Raw genomic sequence first — 27,808 nt, forward strand, 5'->3', positions numbered from 1 at the left:
TATATACTTCAGCTGCTTTGACATTGCTCATCTCTGGTGACCTTTCAACTATGACTGCCATATGCAACTGCAAATGTAGTTATTGTTGCATTAAAAAGACAAAGAGGTATTAATTGTCCAGAAGGTTTTCTACTGCCTTCTTAATAGTGACGTCTCCTTGACATTGTTTGTTATGAGCAGTTCCTGTACATGATGAAATGTCAGACTATACTGTATGTAATGAGGCGATGTTTATCTCTCCTCCACTGATAACAGTGATGGGAGGAGTCAACCTTTTGAACTATCAATGACATCACGGCCATGTCTGTCAGATTAGAGATTGAGGCTTTTCATGAAACCTTGTTCTACTTTAAATTGCGTGCAGGTGTCGTACATCAGACATAGTAATCTGATCTACAAGCTCACAATGGGTTGTGCTGCGATCTTCTTATAGATCGGCGAATTTCAGTGCATAACACTTTATGCCTATAAATCACCCTAGTTGATGTCTGTGGCGAAATGAGTCCTCTGCACGTCTACGTATCATATTCGCAGTTCTATGGCCAGTGCCTTTGGTCAAGGGCACTGGGAGAAAGTCCCTAACAAACAAAAGGAAGAAGCAGGGCTCACAGCCTGTACTGATAGGGTGTTGGCAGTTGGCCACAGAAAATGTTATAACCTAAACGAAAGGAATGGGCCTATTACTGCTCATATGCAAAGCATAATATTCAAAAGGCTAATATTTTGACACAGATGTCTTTGTCAGGTTATGAAGATGTATCAAGTGACCCTCTTGCTGTGAGGCAACAGGCTAACAGCCGAGCCACACAGTTGTGCTCCATGCATTCAGCCCTGGTGAAAGAGTCTATATTAGTGGTGCTGAGTCCATCCCTGTGAGGTGTCAGAGATTACGTTCTTCATTACAGAGGAGCACATCCATGCCAGAAATGGGATCAACCATGTGAGAATGACGTCTCTGTGCATTAAAGGGATCTTGGAAAGTACACACCCCCACGTTGAGGGTGTCTGGGTGGCGCAGGGGTAAAGTATCTGCCCGCCACCATGGAGATTGGGGTTAAATTGCTCCTGCATGGCTGGACAGTCCAAACAAACACAATTGGCCAGGCTCATGGGTGGAAAGCCGGTAGGGGAGGGTGTTATCCGTCACTGCACTTATACAGCGGAACTCGGAGGGTTAATGTGTTCCTCCACATGCATTATGTCCTCCTGGTGAAATACAGTAAAAAACATAAACGCCCTCAGCCCCACACACAGACTTGCTGAGCCGCAAGTTTCGATAATCTTGTTGCGTGCAGGCCTATTTTTAAACATCTAAAATCTAATTTCAAAAAGGTGTGTGTGCATGTTTTTTTGAAAAATATCAAACTTCCTTGAGCTCTCAAAATGGTACATTTATGATTTATCATATTATAATCCTAGCCCTTGGATCACCCTAGAGATAAACAAAGTAGGGGGTCAAAAAGAGGCCCCCAAATCAGTGAGCGAGGTCACGCATCCTTCCAGCCATGGGAGACAACCCACCCTGTCCTGCCATGGGAGACAACCCACCCTGTCCAGCCAACGGAGACATTAAAACGGGAGGAATAGTAGCTGCTGCAAGTAAGCACTGTCCTCATACACTTTCATCAAAACAAAATATAGTTGTTTCTTCCAAATCTATAGTATACCGTAGGTCAGTGGTTCTCAACCTGTGGGTCGGGACCCCCAGGGGGGTCCCCAAATTATTTTGGGGGGTCCCCAGATGATTAACTTAATGTACAACATTGTTTTCTCACTCAACAGTAAACAACAACAAGTGAATAGAGGGTGTCTGCACATTTATAAAGTGACAATTTAAGGACTTTTTAATACCTCTAAAATGACAAATAAAAAATTGGGCCAAATTGTCAAATATTAGAGGCAGAATTTGTGAAAATAGCAGATCTACATGCTCACAACGCCCCGCAACGCGAGGCGTTGTGAGCATGTAGATCGGCTATTTTCACAATACAACCGTGTTATACAAAATGTAATGCCTCATATATGAGTATTTGGGGGGTCGCGGCCTGAAAAGGTTGAGAACCACTGCGGTAGGTGAGTGCGTGCGTGAGTGTGTTCATACTGCGTGTGCTTGCGCCCCTACAGAGAACCGTCTGCAGGTAGTGCACGCTTTGGAGGACATGGCAGTAAGCGAATGTGAGAGCTGCTGCTTCGAGGTCACCCTCAGCGTGGCCTACCTGAAGGGAGCGTGGACCAAGGATGGAGTTCAGCTCAAGTCCAGGCCCAACTGCTGCATCAGCAGCCACGGGAGGAGACACACCCTCACTCTGAACAGGGTGGCTTTGGGAGACGCGGGCGTGTTCTCTTTTCAAGTCGACGACATAGAGACGTCAGCCACACTCAGAGTCACAGGTAGGCTGTGATACCGTAGAAGAGCATGGGGAGAATGACAGCAGGAAAGGGTATCCGCACAGTTTTTGTGGAACTGTGTAGCTATGTCGAAAATGAGTGACTTGATAACATGCAACTTTAATCATCTTCTGAATGTGGTCAGAGTACAATGCAGACTGGAGTAGATCACAGAGCAGAAAAGACAACAGAATAGCTCAGCACAATTTACAATTCAGGCATTTAGCAGACACTCTTAATTAAGAGCGACTTACAGTAAGCAAGGACAACACAAGGTAATACATCAAATGCATAGAAATGGATCATAGGTAAACTAAAAACCTATCATCAGTCTAACAGTAGAATAGCCCCCCCAAAAAATCTTTAATCTGTACACTGAAACTATACACACTATAGGATGCCAGGTCAACAATGACCTGGTCTACATAATGTGCTAAATAATGGGCCAAAGCAACTTAACAGCATTAGAAAAAAAGAAAAGGAAGAAAATCCTCTATGAATCCAATTTGTTTTTTGACAAAGTTCACACAATGTGATGATGATGATGTTCTCCCCCTGTATGTCCCCCTGTCCTACGTCAGCCAGAGACATTCGCATAGAGAAGCATTTGGAGGACGTTGACACAGTGGAGCGTCAAACGGTGACCTTTGTTTGTGAGGTCAACCAGGTGGACGTGGACGGCCGTTGGTACAGAGACGACAGCAGGATCCGACCCGGGGACAAAGTCAAGATCAGACATGAGGGTCAGTGCCAGGCTGACAGATTAATGTTGTTAAAATGTGTCAGTGTTTCTATCTAGCAAATTGCTCTGAAAGTGATCCAATAGATATTGTTTGATGTTTGGGAAACAAACTTCATATCACCAAAATATATAGGTTTAAAGTTGTTAAACCTCATTTTTATGCTGTATTGCTGGGGACCCCCTGGAATTCCCTCAAGGACATGTGGGGTCCTCAGACACCACTTTGAGAACCACTGTTACTATAGAATACAGTATATCCAGATAATGCATTGGGTCCACTGTGTGCAGTCGTTTTCCTTTTTCTGTTTTTATCATGGGCTTGATGACGTCAAGATGGGGAGATTTCATCTTCTCTAAATACTTAGGTAATCTAAAAATAAATGTTATTCTGACCTGTTTGCAGGTAGAACCCACACACTCAGTTTGAAGTCAGTCAGGCCAGAGCATGCAGGAGAGATCAGATTCACTGCAGAGCGAGTCTCATCCTATGCAACCCTCACAGTAACAGGTGAGTTAAAAAAAATGTTGCCTCCCATTTCATCTATATTTATTAGTCTGGTTGCCCCTGCAGGGCAACCAGACTATAGTACTTGTCCGACTTTATTTCCATCCATCCATCTTTCTAGATATTAAACTTTATTTTGCCGCGCTACTCCTCCCACAGTTATGGTGACACGCACTTGGGACGCATATGTCAAATCGACCGGCCAGTGGCGTTAGTTCAGAAAAAGCTAAGGTATGGCAACATGACTGGTGTCTTGCACGCGCGCGAAGCACCAGTCATGTTGCCATACCTTAGCAACAGGCATGATTTATTTTTACAAGTACATTCTATTTTGCTAAGAGATGGGTCTACGTTATATCTAACTATTCATTTATCTGAATGTCTGTCTGTCTGTCTGTCTGTCTGTCTGTCTGTCTGTCTGTCTGTCTGTCTGTCCGACTGACACAGAGATCTCCATATATGTCCATGAATTTATTAGTGAATTAATTTATGTCTGAGTGTCTGTCTGAGTGTCCCACTGTTTCTCCTCGGTTGCTGGAGCAATTGATCTGAATCCGCATGACCATTAGCATATGAACAGACCTGACATAACTGCGAAGCCCGTTAGTCACTTTCACATATTGTATGCTGTATATTAGCATTTTATGCCTTATTCCATTGTCGCCATGGATACAGCCGTCACGTCAAGCTATGGGACGATCGCGTGTCTATTCTGCACCTAGCATGAGGCAAAACTCAAATTCATTTTTAACCAAAATCTTTACTTCTGGGGATCCCCGTAATAAAAAATAAAATAAAAATTTGTGTTGAGTGTCTGTCTGTCTGAGTGTCTGTGGGCCTGTTACAGCGCCACCAGGAGGCGGGTTTGTGTAAGACACACTTTTGGACAGTACTCCTACAGATTTTGTCCAAAAATCACGCAGATCGGTACACAATATCTCTATGGCCATTAAACAAAATGGGTATTTCTTACAATGATGCTCCTACATTTTTATCATGCAAGCACCCGTTAAAGTTACTTTCCATCCCTCATATACTGTGTGCACAGTGCACACCCCATAACCCACACACTGCACATCATTTCGGAGCTCATCGAACGGGTAAGGGCTAGTTGACTTGAATGGGGAACATTCTAATGGTAAGACGGAGTTCATTTGCAAGTGTGACTCGCGTCACGGCAACCACACTTGCAATTTCCATTTGCATCTTCCTAGTTAGCGTCCAAGGCTGCAGTCTCTCATGAAATAAATCGAAACTTACTTTTTGTTTGCCATTTTGTAATTAAATCTGGTTACTTTTTCCACCACTGCCCTTAATCCCTGTTCCTTTTCTTCCCACCAGAACTCCCAGTCCAAATAACGCGTCCTCTCAGAGTCAAGATCGCCATGTATCGCCACCGGGGCCTGCTGGAGTGCCAGGTGTCACGGTCCAACGCTCAGGTCAAGTGGTACAAGAACCGGAAGGAGATCCTGCCAAACAGGAAGTACCAGCTGATCAGCCAGGACGTCTACAGGCAGCTGACCATCGATGACATTTGCTCCTCGGACGAGGACACCTACACCTGTGACGCCGGAGATGACAAAACCTCCTGTCAGCTCCTGGTGGAGGGTGAGATGCTCTGACTCTCTTCCACTGACCCAGCCATCATTATACATTTGATGAATTCTTATAGTTCAAGGTCCAGCTCAACTACGTTTTATTCGCGTCATGCGCTGGCCAGAGGAATTTGTTTCAGTACAAATAAAACATGCTCTGAGATCTACATTAATGAATATAATCATGATTACTTCACAAGTATAAAAACAGTGGTCAGATATTAAAAGTTAAATGTCCAGCAGTGAGCATTTGCACCTAATCACACCTATGAAAGTCCCAGAATGAATAATAATAATAATTGTCATACGAGTCTGAAGCGACTCACTACTTCACATCAACATCAACTCATCAGTTGTCCTTTAAAGTGATTGCTTTTTGAGCGGTACTAACCGCTCCTACATCTGGCTTTGAGTGTATGTGTGTACAGTATGTCTGTCCGTATGTCCATCTGTATGTCCTGCAAAGCTTGGCATTGGCCAATGTTCAACGGACGTTTTGGCATATGCACACCAATCACGATCAAGGATAGCAATCTCATCACTATGAGATAAAAGGCACCTCTCATTTCAAACCGTGTGTGATTTTTGAGCGGTGCTAACCGCTCCTACATCTGGCTTTGTGTGTATATATGTCTGTATGTCCGTCCCGCAAAACTGGGGATTGGCCAAGCTTCGTGGGACGTTTAATGAAATGAACTCATCAAAGGCCGCACCGCTCACTTCACACTGGGTGTGATCTTTGTTTATTGATCTCCTGTATCATTGATGAGCCAGTGGTCGCTGCTGCGTGTCGCTGGTAGTAATGTGTGTGCTGTGTGGCTGTGCGTGCAGAGCAGGCTATCAGCATAGTGCGGGGGATGAGTTCTGTGGAGGTGACGGAGCCTGAGCCGGCCCGCTTCGAGGTGGAGACCAGCCTGCGGACAGGGAGACCCCCCAGGTGGACCCTGGGCCAGGAGGTCCTGGAGCCCGGCCAGCTGGTGAGGCTGGACAGGGAGGGGACCGTCCACAGCCTCTGCTTCACCTCCACCGACAGCTCCATGTCCGGCCCTGTGCTCTTCACCACGGGCAAGAGCCGCTCCGCTGGACAGCTCACAGTCAAAGGTGTGCTTGTAGATCGGCTATTTTCACTAGTTTAAATCATTTTTAAAACCATGAATACAAAACGAACGGTTTTGGACATACAAGGTTTTCACCCGACAACGACGATAGTGGTGTACTCTCCCCTTCACTAGGACTGTGTTTCTCAACCTGTGGGTCGGGGGTCCCCACATGATTTTGGGGGGTCTCCAGATGACAGTGAAGGGACAATGTTCTAATACCGGAACAAAAAAAGGCCATTACTGCATCAAAAGTAATCAACAAACTATACAACTAGATTGCACTCTGTTGAGGTGCCAACTTGCGTCTTGTGCACTCATAGTCACTTTCTAAAGAAAATGACAAATACGACCAGCAGAATGCGCAAGTAGGGTCTGTGGGTATGTGGGTTGGTGGTGACGTCACCGAGAACGCTGCTCCCTCATTGGCTAGTCCGCGTTATGGCCCAGATATGGCCCCAGACCCACATACAAACCCACAGACAGCTATCATCACCCTACTTGTGAACTCTGCTGGACAAGTAATAAAAAACTTAAATATTGTGAAAATACTATAGTAAATCCACAAGCTCATACGCCTTGTAACAGGGTTCAAATATGATTATTTTGGGGGTCATGGCCTGAAAAGGTTGAGAACCACTGCATTATAGGAAACCTGATCTGGATGAACACCTGATATTATCACTTGGATTCTTCCAGGGAAATCAAGCTTTAGTAATAGTTCAAATAGTTTTTAAGGGATTAAAGGACATTTTTTAGATAGTCATTAGAGAAAAGAAAAGATGAGTGTTAAAGTGTTTTCATTTAGTTCTTTCTATCGTTTTAGTGATTATAACAATTTTGATTTGCATGCAAGTGGCTAAATAAGCCCATTCCCAAGATGCACCGCAATCTTTCATGGGCAGATATGGGCTGGTGAAAATAGTATGCATGCCCCGACCCACTGAAATCAAAATACTAAAATTGCTAAAAACAACAGAAAGCAGTAAATGAAAACATTTTAACACTCATCTTTTCTTTTCTCTAATCACAATCTAAAATACGAACCCTTGTTGTAAAAAAACATAGTTGTCCTTTAAGAATTATAACTGTTAACAACCTAAATGTAATTTTTTTTGCAGAATTCCCCATTTAAATATTAATATTGAACATTGGTTCTATCATGTAGCGCTCATCTAGTGATCTACAGTACATGCACCAAGTGTTCTAGATCAGTGGTTCTCAACCTTTTCAGGCCGTGACCCACAAAATAATCTTTAACTGGGAACCCCCACCCTGATGAGCACTAAGAGTTGAGGCATTACATTTTGTATAACATAAGCGTTTCGAGGCGTTGTGAACATGTAGATTGGCTATTTTCACAATTTCTGCTTCTAATATTGGACAATTTGGCTGTTTGGATGTGTAATTTGTCATTTTAGAGGTATTAAAAAGTCCTAAATTGTCACTTTAGAAATGTGCATAAACCCTCTATACACTTAAACTTTATTTTGGTTTGTTTACTGTTGAGTGAGAAAACAATGTTGCACATTAAGTTAATCATGTGGGGACCCCCTAAAATAATTTGGGGACCCCCCCCGGGGGGTCCCGACCCACAGGTTGAGAACCACTGTTCTAGATCATTACAGAATGTCTTCTGAAGATGACTGTTCAAGGGGTAAAACATGTCCATTTCTCTCCATGTTCCATATGTGCCGCCACTAGAGCGCCCTCTTCAGGTAGCCCGCCACATGGAGGACGTGGAGGCTAAGGAGAGCAGCTCTGTGACTCTGAGCTGTGAGTTTGGCCCCTCTCCCAGGGTGGTGCGCTGGTTCAAGGGCCGCACGGCGTTGAAAACCTCCAACAAGTACAGCATGAAGAGGGAGGGGAAGCGAGCACAGCTGACCATCCACGGCCTGACCGGGGTGGACGGCGGACAGTACCGCTGTATGGCCGGAGGGTCACAGAGTGCAGCACAGGTCAAGGTAGAAGGTGAGACCAAGGTTCAGAGAAACTAACATTTGAAGCAATGATTTAGTACATTGTTTCCCAGTGCGTCGAGAGCCATTTGTGGTTCACGGACCAATTGTTATGGGTCGCAACTCGAGTAAAAATACAATTTCCTTTTCCTACATACATAAAAAATATACATAGATTTGAAAAAATATATATATATTTAAGATATCTTTGGGGGCTTTTATGGCTTCAAAAGATATTTTTTTTAAATAATGATTTAATACATAAAAGAAAAAAAGTCATTCCATAAATAAATAAAATATCAGTAGAGAAAACAGCCGATCTACAAGCTCGCAATGTGGCGCAAAGCCTCGTTGTGCGCTTGTAGATCTTCTATTTTCACTACTTTGATCCCGGGTAAAGTCTCTTTTGGGTCTCGACCTGAAAAGTTTGGGAACATTTATAAATGCAATATTTAACTTTTTTTATGTTGTGAAACGTGATGTTCATATAAATATAAGTATATGTGTGTGTGTGTGTGTGTGTATAACATTATTACCGGTATATCATCTCATAATTTACTGTACATGAACTAAATCGTCCACATTTTATTCAGTGCGGCAGTTGAAGTTAGTCAAGCACCTGGAGGCGGTGGAAGTGGAAGAGGACGGCAGCGCCACGTTCTCGTGTGAGCTGAACTACGTGGTGGCCAACGTGGAGTGGCTCCTCAACAACGTGCGTCTCTACGCCAGCTCCACCAGCAGGATCCAGAACATGGGCACCATGCACAGCCTCACCGTCCGCAGGCTCCGGCCCCAGCAGAGCAGAGTCACCTTCAAGGCCGGCCTTCTCAACGAGACCACCAGGCTGCTGGTCAAAGGTTGTGTCAAAATGATTGCTTTTAATGAGTCCATTTATTTACAGATTAGACACAAATTCAGAGGCCGGTTGCGCAAACCGTCTCTAGTTCTTCTGCTTACAGCTATTGCTTTCAAATTGTAATGTAATACTTTTCCTAATAAAAATAAAAAGCAGTTTTAAGGAACGTCTTAACTTAAAGGGATAGTTCACCCCAAAACATTTTTTCTATTTATTACTCACCCCATGGAGCCTTGAATTCATGGATACTTTTGTGTTTTTGTCATATTCCTAAGCCAATAATTTGATGACCAGCAGTGGTTCCCTATGGACACACACAGAGCCTCCTTTGTTCTCTATGGAGACTGCAAAAAGTCTCCTCAAAACGATTGAATTATTAGGAATAGGAAATACGACCAAAACAGTAGTAATCATTTTGGGGCTGAACTATCCCTTTAAGATGCTTCATACTAGCCTGGCGGGGCCCGACGTCATACTGTGTTCACTCACTCATTCCTTCCACAGTATAACGTCTGGCCTTTGGCCTATTGGCAGCTTGAAAAGTGGACGGGTGTACTTGCCTTGACAGACAGACTCCTCTAACCAATCAGCGTAGCAGAACATCTCTCAGCCAGTCGGAAGAACGGCAAACAAACACGTCTTTTCGGCCGATAAACTCCACTAGCGCATCCTCCGTGTTCCTTTTTAATTGTTGTAATTGATTCCAACTCTGAAATAACTGCACTTATTGCTTGTTTTATGGTTAGAGCGTTAACTGTTACACTTGTTGCATCGCGAGGGCAGCCATTGTTGTTTTGAAAATGCTGCAGCATGCATCTACGTCACCGTCTACACATGGACCAATCAGGGAAATCTTTTCACTTGTTGTCAGGAAAGACAGCTATGTTTGTTGTGCGGAAGCAGTCACTGATTGGCCCCGATCAGAAAATAATCATAATACTCGCTGCCAATACCTGGAAGTCCAGACGTTATACTGCGGAAGGAATGAGTGAGTGAACGCAGTATGACGTCGGGCCCCGCCAGGCTAGCTTCATACAGCCTGCCACTGAACATGTTAATAGTATAGTAATAATATTTATGATGATGATAGTAACATCATAATATATTTGTTAATTTATTCTGGAAAGAACGTGGAGAACTTGAACCATTATGGGTTTTTTTGTGTTTAACTTTGATGTCTTCTTTCATGCTGTGCCGCACTTTAGTCGGCCTCTGGTTGTTTAAATAAAATGGACTTGATTAAAATGTTATTTAACACATACTATTCCACCTCCAGAGCGCCCAGCAGTGTTCCTCAGGTCTCTGGAGGACGCTGCAGGAGAGGAACAAGGCAGGGTCTGTCTGCAGTGTCAGGCCTCTAAAGACACTGTGACCCCCATCTGGAGGAAGGATGGTGTAGTCCTGACCCCCAGTGACCAACATGAGCTGCTCCACCATGGGAACTCCATGGCCTTCATCATCCATTGTCTGAGCAAGGATGATGCTGGACTGTACACCTGTGACCTGGGCACTAGCCAGACCAAGGCAAAGGTCACTGTACATGGTGGGTAGAAGCATAAATAGTGGTTATGGGAATTATTTTTAAGGGCCATCCACACAAATAACTTTTTGCGTTAATGATAATAACATGAGCATAGCGTTTATTCACACCCTGTAAATTCGACACTGAGACACAAATTCAGATGGATATTGGTTGGTTGTCAGTGTTTCTATCTAACAAACTGCTCTGAAAGTGATCCAAAGATATTGTTCACCACTGTTGTTTTCATTATAGCAGTGGCGTAGACTCTACAGTCTACATTTTGTTAGAACGATTTCTAAATTAATATATTTATTTATCCCTACAGTTATTGTTGTGGACAGCCATTAAGTGTAAGGAAAACTTATCCTATAATTTGCTAGAACAGCTAATGGAGTTGCAAGTGCGACGCTTTAGTGAAGCTGAACATATATTATGAAACTTGTACATGACTCACTCCGCAGACCTGCACGTCACCATCACCCAGCGCATGAAGACAGCCTCCGTCCTGGAAGGAGAGAACTGCTCTTTCGAGTGCCACCTCTCACATGACATCACTGACGAGCCCCTCTGGACCATCAATGGTCAGCTGGTGGTCAGCAACAGCCGTATCCAGGTTGTACGTAATGGACGCCTGTTCAAAATGACCATCAGAGATGCCATCCTGACTGATGCCGGGGACGTTCTCTTCGCCATCAGCGACCTGAGCTGTAGGAGCATGCTGTTTGTTCAAGGTAAATGGGTGTGTCTCTCTCAGACGGTTACTGTATATTTGTGAGGCTGTTGTGTAGTATATTGTCTGTATGGCTTGGTTTATGCCACTGGTTTTCTTTGTGGTCCGTGGGCTTCTAGGGGGTCCCCAGCTATATGACTGATAGAAATAAAAATGAATGGACTTTTACAAGTCTGTGATGGAACCAAAAGAACGCTTTGGTGTAGTGGTTTGGTGGCACCTAGGCTGTTGATGCAGCCTGACAGTGTGTTGCGGGTTCGATTCCCGATCCCGATGACCTTTGCTGCGTGTCACCCCCATCTCTCTCTCCCTATTTCCTGTCAGACTACTGAGACTCACTCTACTGTATCCATTTGTACACTCTCAGAGTTAAATGAACAAACATTGAGGATTTTACAGTGTAGATTGTGGATCCACAAACATTTTATCAAATGGGGGTCCGTGGCCCCAGTGGCGTCAGTTCAGCAAAAGCTAGGGTATGGCAAAGATGGGAGTCCTCATGGAAAAGATTACATTTTGTATAACACGGTTCTATTGTGAAAATAGCAGATCTACATGCTCACAACGCCTCGCGCTGCGAGGCGTTGTGAGCATGTAGATCGGCTATTTTCACAATGTCTGTAAAAAAAAGTTTTGTATTTTACACAGGTTTCTACGGTTTCTTGGGCTGGATATGGCAGCCTGGAACGGTTGTTCAAGTGCAACTAAACTTAGTAAACGTGCCACAATGAATGCATTGCACCTGTGCAGCTGACCTGCGGAACCTGGGAATATACCATTTTGTCAAGATGGGGAGAATACAAGTGTGGAGAATATAATTATAATACCTTGTTAAAGTGACCATTATGTAAAATTTTGCATTTGTAGTTATTTTACTGTAATTTAACAACATAATAACCAGCGCAGATAGACAAAGAGACATTCATGGATTTATATTTAAAAGTAACTTTTATTTCCCCCCCCTGGACCCAGGGTATGGCAGCTGCATACCCCTGCCATACCCAATTGACGCCCAGGGGCGGCCTTAGTAATCTGGAGGCTCGTTTCAAGAGCTATTGATGAGGCCCCCCCGCGCTGCCGCCAGCGCATCGAGGCCACAGTAGCCGCGCAACAATCGCACACAGAAGTTGACCTAGTCAATGACTGGCTGCTATTTATATATTATTATTATATCACTACATAATGTTATAGCATTGACCTAAATGGTGTTATATTAACAAGGATATATGATTATTAAAAATTGTTATAAGTGTGTTGCAAGTTGAACAAGGCTTGCTGGCTAGCTCTTGGAGGCCCCCTGGTGGCTGAGGCCCGTTTCAATTGAAACTGGTGAAACATAGCTAAGGCCTCCCCTGTTGACGCCCCTGCGTGGCCCTAATGGATATCAAACTGAAATCGCTGTTTATGTGATTATTTTTCCAGAGAGGCCGGTGCATGTGTTCAGAGACCTGCTGAATGTCAAGGGTGTGCCGGGCGAGGACACAGAGCTGAGCTGTGAGATCACCAAGCCGGAGGCCGTCATCCGCTGGCTGAAGAACGGCCACCCGATAAGGCAGGGCCCCAAGTATGAGATCACTGTGGAGAAGCATCTGGTGCGACTGGTGATCAAGAACACCACCGTCAGAGACTCTGGAGAGTACTGCTGCGAGGCCGATGGCGTGGCCACCCGCGCCAAGCTCGAGATCAGAGGTAGGCTACATACAGTGGTGGAAGAATTACTCACACTAGACCTTACCCGTTCGAAGATATGTGCTCCAAAATATGTGCAGAGTGTGAGTTATGGGGAAAGTAACTATAACTGGTGTGTGCATGAGAATATGTGGGAGCATCATAATGTAAGAAGCAGCCCAAGGAGGAGTGTACATTTATGATGGATTGGATACAAATAATTTTAAATGTATATAGGGCTGAAGTGGTTAATGTTTGTTTTGTAATAATAATCAAAATCTACAAAGTAACTAGTAACTAATGTTTTCAATTGTTGTGGAGTAAAAGTATAATATTTGCCTCTGAGATGTAGTAGAGTAGAAAAAGTACTGAAAATTGGAAATACTCCAGTAAAGTAAAAAATACCTACAAATTAGTAAATGTACTTAATTACTTTACACCACTAGGTACATAGGAGACTAAAATACCAGCACAACTAGAATGGCACTCAGAGAGATGCCTACACCTGTGCATAAGTGGGAAAAGCCTGCTCCCCACCATGTGGGAATGTTACATGTACATGTCTTTGTTTTGGTTACCGTTCCACCTGAAGAGAATAATAAATACCACCCTTGTTCTTTCAAAAGATTCAAACACGTATACATCTCATTTGAAATTGGTAGAAATGTACACAGATTAAACACAAAAATATTTGAGAATTCAGGTGCTTGGTCAGAAGAAGTTTCATCCAAATGCGATCAGAACTGTTCAGAACACTCAAACACACACACATTAAAATAAAAGCATGGGTTTCCGAGGCTACACACACATAGACAGCAGTGATTAATACCCTCATCACATGCACACACGGTGTGGGTGAAATAAACACAAGTGACACAGGTGCATTAATAGCTCTAAGATTCAGACCAATGTCATAAGTATATTCTACAATGCAGATTCTCTTCGACAATGGTAACTAGAAGAATGTTTGATACTTCACTACTTTACAGAGCTCCAGCACACGTTTGCACGTGATCTACGGGACACGAGGGCCGAGGAGAAGAGCATGGTGACCCTGGAGTGTGAGACCAGGCGGCCAGCCAAGCGAGTGAAGTGGCTCAAGGGCATGGTGGAGCTCAGGTCCAGCAGGAAGCACATCCTGAGGCAGAAAGGTGTGCTGCTGTCGCTGACCATCGTCAGTCTGGAGAAGTCTGACTCAGACGTTTACATCTGTGACGTTGGCACCATGCGGAGCCACGCACAGCTGACTGTGCAAGGTGAGGCCATGGCATAATGGAGTATTGAGGCTGTAATGATATCAGATTATAATGGCTAGTCATGTCCCTGATATACCTTAGAACAGTGGTTCACTTCAACCTCGGTCCTCATAACATCTGGCAGGCCACTAGGACTAAAATCTAAGATGTGGTTTGCCATTGACTTACATTGTACAGTGAAGAGGCTCAGGGGGAGCTATTTTAGCCCATAACAACAAAGCTGCTTCTGATAATATAGAATAATATCACCAAACCTAGTGCTATAATTTCTTTTGAAATAAAAATCTCAACTTCCTGTTGATTTTACTATTTGAAGATCCGGATCCGGTCCTGATCCGTGGATCCAGTCCGGGTATTCTTCCTAATAAAATTTTTACATTCTAATTAAAAAGGAAGTTGACTTTTTAATTGGAAAAGAAAATAGTACCATGTTTGTTTGGTGATGTTCTATATCTATATTGTCAGAATCAGTTTTGTTTGCGTTCGTTCACGGGCTAAAAGAGAGCCTTCATAACCATCTTCACTGTACAATGTAAGTCAATAAAGAACATATTTTGAATTATGAATTTCTAGTCAATAGAGCAGTTTTTTGGGGGATTTCATGCCCACCTTTGGAGTTAAATCATGGCATGGTAACTAACTACACAGCCCAAACCTCTACCAAAGTGTCCTTGCCCTTTAATCTCGCATGCCAATGTTGCGCACCTAAAATCTACAAGCTCTAGATTGGCTATTTTCGGTGCATGCCAGATGCCACCCATCCGCAAATATGTACTGTATAACTCAGGCTTTGTTGAAGCTATCTATATAGTGTAGGAAGAGATGCCTCTCTTTCTGATTGCCAACTTTGTCTTTGATATACATTATTGTGTGCGTGTGTGTGTGTGTGTGTGTGTGTGTGTGTGTGTGTGTGTGTGTGTGTGTGTGTGTGTGTGTGTGTGTGTGTGTGTGTGTGTGTGTGCATGTATTTGTGCGTGTGTTTGTGTTACTCAGGCCAGAGAGTCTTGGTCCTGGATGAATTGGAGGATGTGGAGTGTCTTGAGGGTGACACGGTCATGTTCAGGTGTCGCATCTGTCCGAGCGACTACTCTGAGACCAAGTGGTACCTGGATGAGACCCTGCTCTACACCAACGACCTCAATGAGATCCAGATAGTACCAGGGGGTTACCACACCCTCACCTTCAGACAGCTGGCCCGCAAAGACACAGGAACTGTCGTCTTTGAGGCTGGCGACAAGAGATCTTATGCCTCGTTGCTGGTCAGAGGTGAGGCTTTGAACCGTCACAAGAAAGAGTCTAAAAGAACCACTATAGCATCTCCCAGGTCCCGTTTGCTGCTTTCTTACACCCAATCAGACAAAGTGGTTTCAGCCAACCTGGTCCAACATTTCCATGCGTAGAGCCCTGCGCTCTCACTAATCGTGCTAGAAATTATAACAAAAAAAGAAAAAAGAAAAGTATATTGTACTGAAGGATTTAATTTGCGAACAACAACAAAAGTGAAATAAAACAAAGTACTATAATTAAAAGGTTGCAACCAACAACAAGTGGAATGTTTGACCTAAAGTTAAGTTTGCACTAGAAAGGCATGTCACCACAATTAGCAATGTTCTGTTCACCCTAACTTCCCAATAGGTTCTAGGCTATAACTCGGATATCTCGGGTTGCGGCAGAAAATGAGTTAACTCATAAATAGCCTCGCTCTCTTACTTTTGGTTAGTCATGGCTGCCAGTTCAGACCTGATGTCATGTGGGAGTTCTGACGGCTCCAGATTGTACTCAATAACTGCTAGCTTGCATAACGTCTTGAGACTAGGACTCAAGTCTAAGATGTACAGGTCATTATCAAAGAGGATGATACGATCTCCCACCATGCAACAGCACATCCAAGACGAAAACAGGCCTGTTCCCTTGGGCTCAACCTTCTTCCAGCATATGGTTTCTGGATTGAATTTCCATAGATCATTCAAGTCCTGGCCATGGTAGCGGCCACCAAATATGTACAGCTCTACATTGTAGGCAAAGGCTGAATGACCCCAGCGTCGTTCGGGAAGAAGCTGTGCAGAAGGTGTGTTCAGCCAGCAGTTGCTCTCTGTATCAAGAACTCTGATGTGGTTGTAGTACTGATCCCACTCGTCCCCTCGGCCCCCAAATACAAACATCTTCATCCCGATGATGGTGGCAGAGTGATCTGATGAAATAGGTGGTGGAGTGCCTCTGGTGTTAATTAAAGACCAGACCATTGTGGTGGTGTCCAACTTGTAGGTGTCATTGTATGCTGTCATCTGGTGTCTGCGTCCCCCATGGATGTACATGACCTTCCCCAAGACACAAGCTGAGTGAGACCACCTCTCCTCTGGAACTGTACCAGAAACTATGGGTTTGAACCATGTGTGGGTGTCCATATTAAATGCATAAAGCACGTTGCAGTACTCTCGTGTGAAAGCACGCTCTCCTCCCCATATGTAGCTGATATCTTCTATCAGCACAGCTGTGTGGCCAAAGCGCCCGGAGGGAACCTCAAGGTGACATTCCCTTGCTCCAGTTGTCACTGAGGTTAACTTCCTCCAGCGTAAACACACTGTGTTGAAGATGTACACATCAATCTGATTCCCATCATCCATGTTGCCATCTTCTCCAAAGGAGTACAGCTTGTTGTCCACGACAACAGCAGCACGACGATAGGATCTAATTGGTGTTTCGTTGAGATGAACGGTCCAGTGAAACATTTTACACTACTGCAGCACTGTGGATGAAACTCGGTTGTCTTGTTCTGTAAAATCACTGTCCGCTGGCTCGGGGGATCAAATGTAATGGTGGAAATGGATTAGGGCTGTATATTGCAGGAAATGGTGTCCAACTAACGAACAATGTATGGCTAAATTACGGGTCCAAGTCTTCAATCTCTTTGAAATCTCTTGTAGTAAGATAAAATAACCTATTTCTTCAGTGACTATAATAAGGAGTTAGTCCTCGATATTCAGTTCAGTTCTTCAATATACGATGGTAGGCGATCTGACAAGATCTAATCTTGACAAGATCTAATCTAATCTTCTAATCTAATCTAATCTAATCTCAGGTGATTCGACGGGATTCCGATGAATTCTTGATTATAAGGGACTAAGCCATCTTGAGTCTCTAATGGGTGTGCAGACACTTAAGTGAGTCCTGCTTGACTGACCTGCCTGAAGATCTCTGATTGAATCTGGGCAAATCCATCTTCCTTCCGTCTATTGCTGGTTTTATAGCTAGATGTGACGTCATGCTTTGGCATGGGATCAAATGTGGACAAAATATGGCCACATTTTCCCAAATATGGAGATGACTGACGTCTGACATCATAGATGTCTGACATCATAGACCACATGAGACTGACACAATATGTCCATATAAGGGCATTCCCAATTTCCCAGATATGGGCTTAATATTGATGACATCAGAGATCTCCATTTATGGGCATAAAAGGGACAAGGACATGTATTGATGACATCAGATATCTGTTGTCATCAAGACATCAGATCACGACTCAGCGTGACATGAGGGGTCACGTCTGTCATTCAATGTTATATGAGATACTTCAATGGTTTCCTGTGGAAATAAGCCAAGTGCTTTTCTAGGATCTCCTTTTAGTTGACCTTGTACCAGTGAACTGTACCGTCATGAAACTGTACATTTTCCTATGCAAACTTCTAATAAAGTCTTCAATCAATCAACCAAAACGACTCAGCGTGACATGTGACGGACGGACATGATCTGCAGGTTTTCATACTAAATGCAACCTACGGTCGCAATCACATATAAAGCAACACATCTTCATCATTGCTCTGTATTCTTTCGTAGTAACTCTTGATGGGATTGGATTGGATTTGACCTTGTCTTAACTCTCTTCTTTGTATTTGCAGAGAGGCGTCCCACCATCATCAAGGCTCTGGAGGACTGCGAGGCCATTGAGGGAGGTGGTTTGGTGTTGTCCTGCGAGACCTCCAAGCCGTGTCACATCCTGTGGTACAAAGATGGCTGCCTGATGTGGAACTCCTCCAAGTACTTTGCCAGCCGCTCCGGCTGTGAGGCCAGGCTGACCATCAAGGAGGTCTGCAACAACGACGCAGGGGTCTATGAGTGCAGCGCTGGCTCTGTTACCACCAGGGCTGTGGTAACAGTTAAAGGTAATGGGCCCCTCCCTCCCCACTGGCACCTCACTGTGAACTGTCAATGTCATCAAAGGGACATTCAGTGGTGGAAAAAGTACTCACATGTTGTACTTAAGTATAAGTAACAATACTGCAATGTAGAAGTACTCTGTTACAAGTAAATGTCCGGAATTTAAGATTTACTTGAGTAAAGTACACAAGGATTGGCATCAAAATGTACTTAAATTACCAAAAGTAGAAAGACTCCTGCAGAATATCCCATTTCACGTTTTCAAATGTATAAAATGTATACACATCTTTTGAAAATATAGCTGATCTACAAGCTGACAAAGCTTTGCATTGCAACCTCAGCCTGAAATGTATATAGGGCTTTGATTGATAGATTGAATACTTTATTAGCAGTTCACTTAGGAAAGAAGAAGACAATTGTAGATAGGACAATTGTGTAGATGGGAAAAATAGTCCCATGCACAGAGCCACACTTTTATTCTACATACTGTATGAGGGCTGATTCTGCCAACGCATTTCAATGGATTTCTTTTGCAGAAATCTGCAAATGGCAGCAAACCGCTCCATTCCCATTGAAATGCATTGGCAGAATCCGCACTCATAGGCAGAATAAAAATGCGGTGTGACCGTGCCCTAATAGTCGGGGATCCACATGCCCAAAAGCTCAAGGAATAGGGTTGAACCTGTGATGTTCTGCCGCACTTTTTATTTCTATTTTTGCGACCGTAAGGTCGCAGTTTAGTATGAAAACCTCCACCGGCCGTCCGTCGGTCACACGTGCGATGAGGTCACGATGAGTCATCTATGCCCAAATATAGATTTCTAGGTCAGATGGCCCATAGAGTTTGTGATGTCAAACCTAGCAACCCAATATAAACAAACCTGATGTCAGACCTGAAGTATCCTTTTATACCCATATATGGAGATACAGAGATCTCCATATATGGGCATATTAGAAAGCCCATATATGGGCATATACGGATGACATCAGGGATATCCATATATGGGCATAAAAGGGACAAGGGCTTACAGTTAAGAGATCTCCATATGGGCATATCAGAAAGCCCATATATGTTCATATACTGATGACATCAGGAATATCCATATATGGGCATAAAAGGGACAAGGACTTACAGTTAAGAGATCTCCATATATGGGCATAAAGGGACAAGGACTGTTACAGTAGATATAGAGATGTCCATATATGGGCATAAATGAACAAGGACTGACAAACACTGAGATCTCCATATAACCTATGGGAATATAAGGGACGAGGACTGTCAGCTTGTAGACCTATTTTCTAAATATTGTTGTACATTAAAAACTTGAAATGGGTCGTTCTGCATAGTACTTGGGATTTGTTGATGTAAATGTTCACATAGAGTGTAATAATTGGTAAAACAAACTTTTGGCCTATTTGTGGAGATAAGCGACCAACGGTCGCTTATCTCCCGATTAGGGAGTCTTACTGGTATCTATTAGTTTGGTCATTAAGGTCCACAGAATGAGAGGCCTGCTCTGCCGGAAACATCGCGAAAAGAAGTTATGGCCATTTGTATATTCACTGTCCCATTGACTCCACTACCCAGGAAAGGAAATATATTTAAAAAAAGAAAAATTATGCTTTAAGTAGCATGTGAGGGGTCAAACTGGAGGGTTTTCATGATTCTGAATCAATTGCAAGCATTTGTTTTACACAAAAAACATTCCTTGGGCTAGAAAACAAACCAACAAAAACTGACTCATCACTTTTGTTGGTCCGTTTTCTAGCCCAAGGAATGTTTTTCATGCCAAACAAATGCTTGCAATGGATTCAGAATCATGAAAACCCTCCAGTTTGACCCCTCACATGCTACTTAAAGCAGATTTTTTATTTTTGAAGCGGTGAAAACCGCTTCCTATGAGTGGCTTTGTGTGTCCCACGCCCATATATGGTCATTTCAGTCCAGAATGAACAGTTTTTTTCAAAAACAGAATGTCTGTTTAATTACCATATATGGTGATCTCAGTCCAGAATGAACAGGGTTTTTCAAAAACACAATGTATGTCACCTCATGTCCATATATGGTCACTCCAGGCCAGAATGAACAGGTTTTTTCTGTCCCGTACGTGCAGAATATCAGTCCAGAATGAATAGGCTTTTTCAAAAAGCAAAATGTGTGTCCCATGTCCATATATGGCCATTTCAGTTCAGAATGAATAGGCTTTATCTGTCCTGTACGTCCAGAATATGTGTGAATGGATACTTTGAGGATTGGTCAAGCTTCACATGATAATTTGGCCTTCAGGTTTTATCTGTCCTGAACATCCAATAGTTCTCACCTACTGCATCCACAACTAATGCTAATCCAACCAGCACAGACCGACTTCCCCATCACCTGCACTCTGAGGGAACGCGAACATTATTTGTTGGCCGGCGGATCTCGCCGCGTCCTCCAACGTCTCAAAATGACGCAGAGGGGTACATGACTTCTGCTGCTGTCTGCTTTGAGTAAATGAGGAGGGACATGACTCCCCCTTCTGTCTACTTTGAGTAAATGAGGAAGTGATCTGCGGTGGAAAACGACTGATAAATCATAGTGATTTTATCATTATAATGGATAAGCCTAAACAAACCAGTTCACATGAACAATACTGATGTAAAATAAGATATCTGAACGGCTACATTAGGGGCGGCATAGCTCAGGGGTAGAGAAACTGGTATTAGAGCACGAAGGGTATAAATCCCGAAGGGTTCCCAGTTCGAATCCGGGCTCCCCCTGAGTTAATGTCGAAGGGTCCTTGGGCAAGACTCTGAACCCCTAATTGCCTCCGGTGAGTAGGTTGGTGCCTTGCATGGCTTCCTCCGCCACCGGTGTATGAATGTGTGTGTGAATGGGTGAATGTAATGCACAATCTATGTAAAGCGCTTTGGATTAAAAGCGCTATATAAATGCACCATTTACCATTTACCATTTTACATTTATTTATACAATTAAAATGTCATGAGCCAGCACAGTTATAGGGGGGTTTGCCCAGACTTCTTTTTCTTCCGATCACCAAAAGAAGTCTGGGTTTCCGAGGCTACATCACCTGTGACATACCCAGAAGAGAGGAGATCAGGAAAGCTGTACAACAGCTGAAAAATGGGAAAGCAGCAGGGCCAGATAGCAAACTGAAATAATTACTGTATAGAGGGATGCAGTTGACAAACAACTAAGAGACCAGCAAGCAGGATTTTTTATATATATTTTTAAAACCTATTATACCGGCTGTCATACCGGCTCTCCAGACAATTCTATACTAAGATTCACCGCTTCACTTCGAACCGAGGTTTGATTTTTTATAATATATTTCCTTTCCTGTGTAGTGGAGTCAATGGGACAGTGAATATACAAATGGCCATAACTTTTTTTTCACGATGTTTCCGGCAGAGCAGGCCTCTGCCGTAATGTTAACTCCATAGACACATTACGAAACAGAAATAAGTACAACACTATGGCACCACCTCCTTAAAAGATTATTAGAAATATCTTTTCTCTATTCCTATTTGCCATTCTGCAGCCATCCCAGCAGAGTTCACGCAGCCCCTGCAGCCCGTGGAGGCCGGGGAGGGGGAGAGCGTGACGCTGACCTGCGAGTACTCTCTGCCGGGGGTCCTGTTCCACTGGAGGAAGGGTCTGGAGAACCTCAGGTCTTCAGAGAAACACGTGATGAGACAGAGGAAGACCACCATCTCTCTGACCATCACAGCCCTGAAGCCGGAGGACACGGGAGAGTACAGCTGTCACTGCAGAGAGCACAGGACCTGTGCACCCCTCAAAGTCACCGGTAAAAGGGGAAATATTTTTTATATTTGTCTGTCATTAAATGCTTCAATGCATGGAGTACGAAGGGCCCCAATGGAAACAAGCCGTAGACTAGGCTTTCTTGGGTTTCAAATACTCTTTCCTGTGATTTTTGTTGCAAACTGCTAATAAAGTATTCAATCAATCAATCACCCTGTGCCATCGATTAAACATGAAATCTGTTGCCTTTCATGTTGAAATGTGAAATGTTTCTGCTCAGAGAGCATGTCACACTGGTCCCACATTAATTAACCACATGAACCTTATAGCATCCCTATTTTGGCCATATCTTAAAAGGCCAACATTCAGCAAAAACAGGTGAATTCTCAGTGAAAATAGCCGCTCTACAAGCTCACAACACATCGGCAATGGAATTTGGTGTAGAGGGGAAAAGGAGGGGACCAAGTACAGACCCCTGTAGGACCCCGGTATACAGGGCTTAAATGGTTAAGCAGTTCTAATTGGTGGAGACAGATACGGCTGCAGACAGCAGAACAAAACCTTGAAGGTTGAGCATCCAAATATGATTCATGGTTTTTGTCTGGTTAATCTGTGGTGTGCAGCTGCTGTATACAGTTGAATATCAGCTTTTACTAGCCATGCATTGATGTCAGAATACGTCAGTGGGTGGTGGAAGTAAACTAGACAGTCTCAGCTGGCTATACAGAGAGCATTGACAAGTATAGTGTGTGGGCACAGAGTGCGCAAATCGTGAAAATGTGCAAGTCTTTGAATATTTCAAATCCTTCTAAGGTTTTTTAAAAAACGTATGTTTCCCATCTCAAAATATTTAGTTCCAGGGACCCCCCCAGAAGCAAATTTTTAGTTACAAATGTTTGCTTAAAAAATATATTCAAAGATTTGCACACATTTTCACGACTTAAAAATAGCAGATCTACAAGCGCTGTGAGCTTGTAGATCTGCCTATTTTTCAATAGCTAAAAATATAAGGCCCCTCCACCCTGGGCCCTAGTAACTCAGTCCCATCCCCCCCCCCCCCCTGTGACGCCCCTGGAAATGTGTTCCTTTTAATAAATGATTGTCTCTTTTTCTCCAGCGATACCCATCACATTCAGACAGCAGCTGAAGAACGTACAGACAGAGGAGGGGACCAGTGTCACGCTGCGCTGTGAGCTGTCTAAACCTGGGATACCAGTGGAATGGAGGAAGGGCGACGACTTGCTGAAGAACTGTGTCAAGTACCAGATAAGAAAGAGGGAGACCACCCTGGAGCTCCTCATCTGGAAGGCCGAACCCCAGGACAGCGGGGTCTTCAGCTGCTCGTGTGCCGATCAGAAGACGTCTGCTACTGTAACCGTCGCTGGTAGGAAATGCATGTTTCTTTGATTAGAGCCAACCAATGTCATAGATTGGATTAGACACAACTTTAAGACATTTTTTTATTGTGAAAATTGGATTGTGATCTGCCGACCTATACAAAATTCCGATCAGATTTGACAAATTGGTCGCCCAGCAGAAATACAAAGATTCTCTTTTATGTATTTTGATTATGGTCACTGGTTCTCATTGTGGTTCCAGGGTGTCCCCAGCTAAAGGATTGATAGTTGGGAACTAAATGGACCCTAACGTGTCTGTAATGTAATAATCTCTCGAGACAGACTCTGATGCTACGCAACAGGAACAAAACAGAGTGGGCGTTCCCTTTTATTTGACGATGGTTAGCCAGCTTGGTAATGTAATGGTGTGTATACATGGAACTAAAATGGATCCATAAGGGTCCATTTGTTTCCATTTTACACTTCCAGAGTTAAATTAACAGTGAGGATTTTACAGTGTGGGGTCCTAGAGTTTTAAAACAATAGTATCAAATTGATGTCTGTGGCCTAATGCATTTAAAAATAATTGAAAATCACTTGTGTAGGTCTTCCCTCTTTCTTAATAATGTACCGGTAGCTCAATTACAAATGTTTTCCCTCCTAGGGATGAGTATACTTCTCATTCCACTTTCTCCTCACTACTCCTTAGCTCTGCCAGTCATCTTCAAACAGAAGCTCAGGAACATTCTGGTGGAGGAAGGCAACAGTGCCATGTTACGCTGTGAGCTCTCTAAGCCTGGTTACACAGTGGAGTGGAGGAGGGGAGGGAATGAGCTGATCACAAACGGAGAGAAGTACCACATGCGCCAGAGAGACCTGCTGATTGAGCTGAAGATCCTCGACGTGGCGCCTGAGGACAGCGACATCTACACATGTATCTGTGGAAGCATAGAGACCACAGCTACGTTGACTGTGAACGGTAGGAGTGTATCATTTTTTGTTTATTTATTGTGTTTAAGGTAAGACAGTGTTTCTCAAACTTTTTTTGTTTCAGGGCACCCCTGTTTTCATCCACGGCACCCCTGAATTAGACTTTTAATTTTTAGAATCATAATATGTCATTGCGACCGTAGGTCGCACTTACTATCAAAACCTGCACAAACTGTGAGTGAGTCCGTCAGTCCGTCCGTCAGTCTGTCTGTCACACCTCACACGTCACACTCTTGCCCTGCTCATATCTCCGCAACCGTTGCCCCGATCCATGCCAAATTTTGCACACACGTTCCTTGCCTGCCAAACTACAACCTCCAAGGACCCCCAGAGCTCCAGGGACCCCCAGGTCCCTGGGGGACCCCCAGATGTAAAAAATGACCAAATGTGCTAAACTGACCAAATGACCACCCCAACGGGGCTGCTCACGGGGAATTCCCGGGGACCACCGACTCCTGGTGCTCCAGAACGGATGCAAAAGTGGTGGCGCCCCCAGTGGAGGACCCCCTACACTGCAGCTCACATAAAAGGCCGTAACTCCGGCTAGGAGCGACCGGGACAGCCGGGGCCGGTACCTATTCGTCCGCCTTGCCGGCGCGGAGACCCCACCCCTCATTTCTCACATGGCCCTCTTCTAGCGCCACCATGAGGCCGATTCTTGCTAAACACATTTTTGGACACTGCTCCTACAATTTTTGCCCTAAAATCACGCAAATCGGTACACAGTATGTCTACACTCATCCCATCAACATGAATCTCTCCCATATAGCGCCACCACCAGGCCGATTTTTAAAAACACATTTTTGGACACTGCTCCTACAGATTTTGCCCTAAAATCACGAAAATCACTACACAGTATGTCTACACTCATGTCATCAACATGGATCAGGAAGATTTTGGCAAAACACATTTTTGCCCTATTTGTGGAGATAAGTGACCTACGGTCGCTTATCTCCCGATTAGGGAGCCTTACTGGTATTATGTTATGTAAATATGCAAATCTTTCCCCCTAAGATACATTATGTCACAGAGAAAAACTTGAGAGAATATCCGTTTCCATTAGACTAGACTGAAAATAACTTTATTATACTTTAACCACTGGAACCCCAGCATTCCTATTCTGGGGGAATGTTCACCAAAAATAGCAGATTTACCGTACAAGCTCACAACGTGTCACAATGTGAAGAGAGTTGGTGTACTATGGGAAAAGAACTCTGTTTCTGTTTCGCTAAGAATAGAGGGTCTCAGTGGTTTAACTGAAGTGATATTGATGAATTCCAAGTATTATCAAAGTGGCACCCCTCGACTCGCGGCACGGCACCCTAGGGTGCCACGGCACCCACTTTGAGAAACCTTGGTTCAAGGATAGCGGGTATACTCTGCATTAAATCAGTGTTTCTATAGATCAGACAAGATATTCAGATAACTTGACATTTCCAGAAAGAAAATTTGAATATATCATTATTGCGACCGTCAGGTCGCACTTACTATCAAAACCTCCACAAACTGTGAGTCAGTCAGTCAGTCAGTCCGTCCGTCCGTCCGTCCGTCCGTCCGTCCGTCCGTCCGTCCGTCCGTCCGTCCGTCAGTCTGTCTGTCACACCTCACACGTCACACTATTGCCCTGCTCCTATCTCCGCAACCGTTGCCCCGATCCATGCCAAATTTTGCACACACACTCCTTGCCTGCCAAACTATAACCTCCAAGGACCCCCGGAGCTCCAGGGACCCACAGGTCCCTGTGGGACCCCCAGATGTAAAAAATGACCAAATGTGCAAAAATGACCAAATGAACACCCCAACGGGGCTGCTCACGGGGAATTCCCGGGGACCACCGACTCCTGGTGCTCCAGAACGGATGCCAAAGTGGTGGCGCCCCCAGTGGAGGACCCCCTCCACTGCAGCTCACATAAAATGCCGTAACTCGGGCTAGGAGCGTCCGGGAGAGCCGGGGCCAGTACCTATTCGTCCGCCAAGGCAACGCGGAGACCCCACCCCTCATTTCTCACATGGCCCTCTTCTAGCGCCACCATGAGGCCGATTCTTGCAAAACACATTTTTGGACACTGCTCCTACAGATTTTGCCCTAAAATCACACACATCGGTACACACTATGTCTACACTCATGTCATCAACATGGATCTGTCCCATATAGCGCCACCATCAGGCCGATTTTTTGAACCACATTTTTGGACACTGCTCCTACACATTTTGCCCTAAAATCACGCTGCGACCTGACGGTCGCTTATCTCCCGATTAGGGAGTCTTACTGGTATTATTAATATTATACTAAGTTTTGATATATTACTATGTTTTCTATATAATAGTGCCAGGGACGACAGGTCAAAAGTGGTTAAAATTAACCTTTTTGGTCATCTTTGTGTCTTTTAGTCCTCCCCATCACCTTCAAGCAAAAGTTGAAGAACATTCAAATGGATGAGGGGAACAACGTCGCTCTGCAGTGTGAGATCTCCAAACCAGGAGTCCCGGTGGAGTGGAGGCTGGCAGGAGAGCTCCTGGAGAACGGAGAGAAGTACCAGATCAAACAGAGGGAAGCGCTTTTGGAGCTTATCATCAGAGATGCTGTTCCAGAGGACAGCGGGATCTACACCTGTGTTTGTAGAGAGCACAGGACCAAGTCCACAGTCAAAGTCCTTGGTAGGTGGTGGACACTCACTGATGTATACCATCACATTGGTGCGATTTCTTCTCAAATGTGCAAATAGCTGTTTTCACTGTTTACAGTGAAAAGGTTTTTCGTCATTGTGCAGATGGTGGTTTTCACTGTGTTCTTTCTCCAGTGTGGATACGCTGGTGACTCAGGTTACCTGACTGACTGAAACTCTTGTCACACTCTTTACAGTGGAAAAAGTTTTTCTCTTGTGTGAATACGCTGGTGTATCCTCAGGTTACTTAACTCACTGAAACTCTTGTCACACTCTTTACAGTGAAAATGTTTTTCTCCTGTGTGGATTCGCTGGTGAATCTTCAGTTTAGATAACTGACTGAAACTCTTGTCACACTGTTTACAATAGAAAGGTTTTTCTCCAGTGTGGATTCGCTGGTGAATCTTCAGGTCACCAAACCGACTAAAAGTCTTTTTACACTGTTTACAATAGAAAGGTTTTTCTCCTGTGTGAATACGCTGGTGTGTCTTCAGGTTATATAATTTACTGAAACTCTTGTTACACGCTTTACAGTGAAAAGGGTTTTCTCCTGTGTGGACACGCTGATGTG

General features: G+C 44.0%; 1 protein-coding gene across 1 annotated transcript in view; it reads left to right on the forward strand.

Annotated features, from left to right (window-relative positions):
* Window positions 1-1,505: 1,505 nt before the first annotated feature.
* Window positions 1,506-27,808, forward strand: part of obscna (obscurin, cytoskeletal calmodulin and titin-interacting RhoGEF a) — a gene marked incomplete at both ends in the record, with an annotated part of 77,518 nt that continues 51,215 nt past the window's right edge. Inside the window, 18 exon segments of the mRNA XM_080728854.1 lie at window positions 1,506-1,599; window positions 2,125-2,391; window positions 2,970-3,135; window positions 3,538-3,638; window positions 4,977-5,243; window positions 6,062-6,331; window positions 8,032-8,298; window positions 8,879-9,142; window positions 10,418-10,684; window positions 11,125-11,394; window positions 12,816-13,082; window positions 14,051-14,317; window positions 15,311-15,583; window positions 18,220-18,483; window positions 22,021-22,287; window positions 23,362-23,628; window positions 24,291-24,560; window positions 26,963-27,229. Coding sequence (XP_080584980.1) covers window positions 1,506-1,599; window positions 2,125-2,391; window positions 2,970-3,135; window positions 3,538-3,638; window positions 4,977-5,243; window positions 6,062-6,331; window positions 8,032-8,298; window positions 8,879-9,142; window positions 10,418-10,684; window positions 11,125-11,394; window positions 12,816-13,082; window positions 14,051-14,317; window positions 15,311-15,583; window positions 18,220-18,483; window positions 22,021-22,287; window positions 23,362-23,628; window positions 24,291-24,560; window positions 26,963-27,229 — 4,375 coding nt within the window.

This window comes from Nannobrachium achirus (genome assembly GCF_963921795.1).
Source record: "Nannobrachium achirus genome assembly, chromosome: 1".
NCBI classification, from domain to species: Eukaryota; Metazoa; Chordata; class Actinopteri; order Myctophiformes; family Myctophidae; genus Nannobrachium; species Nannobrachium achirus.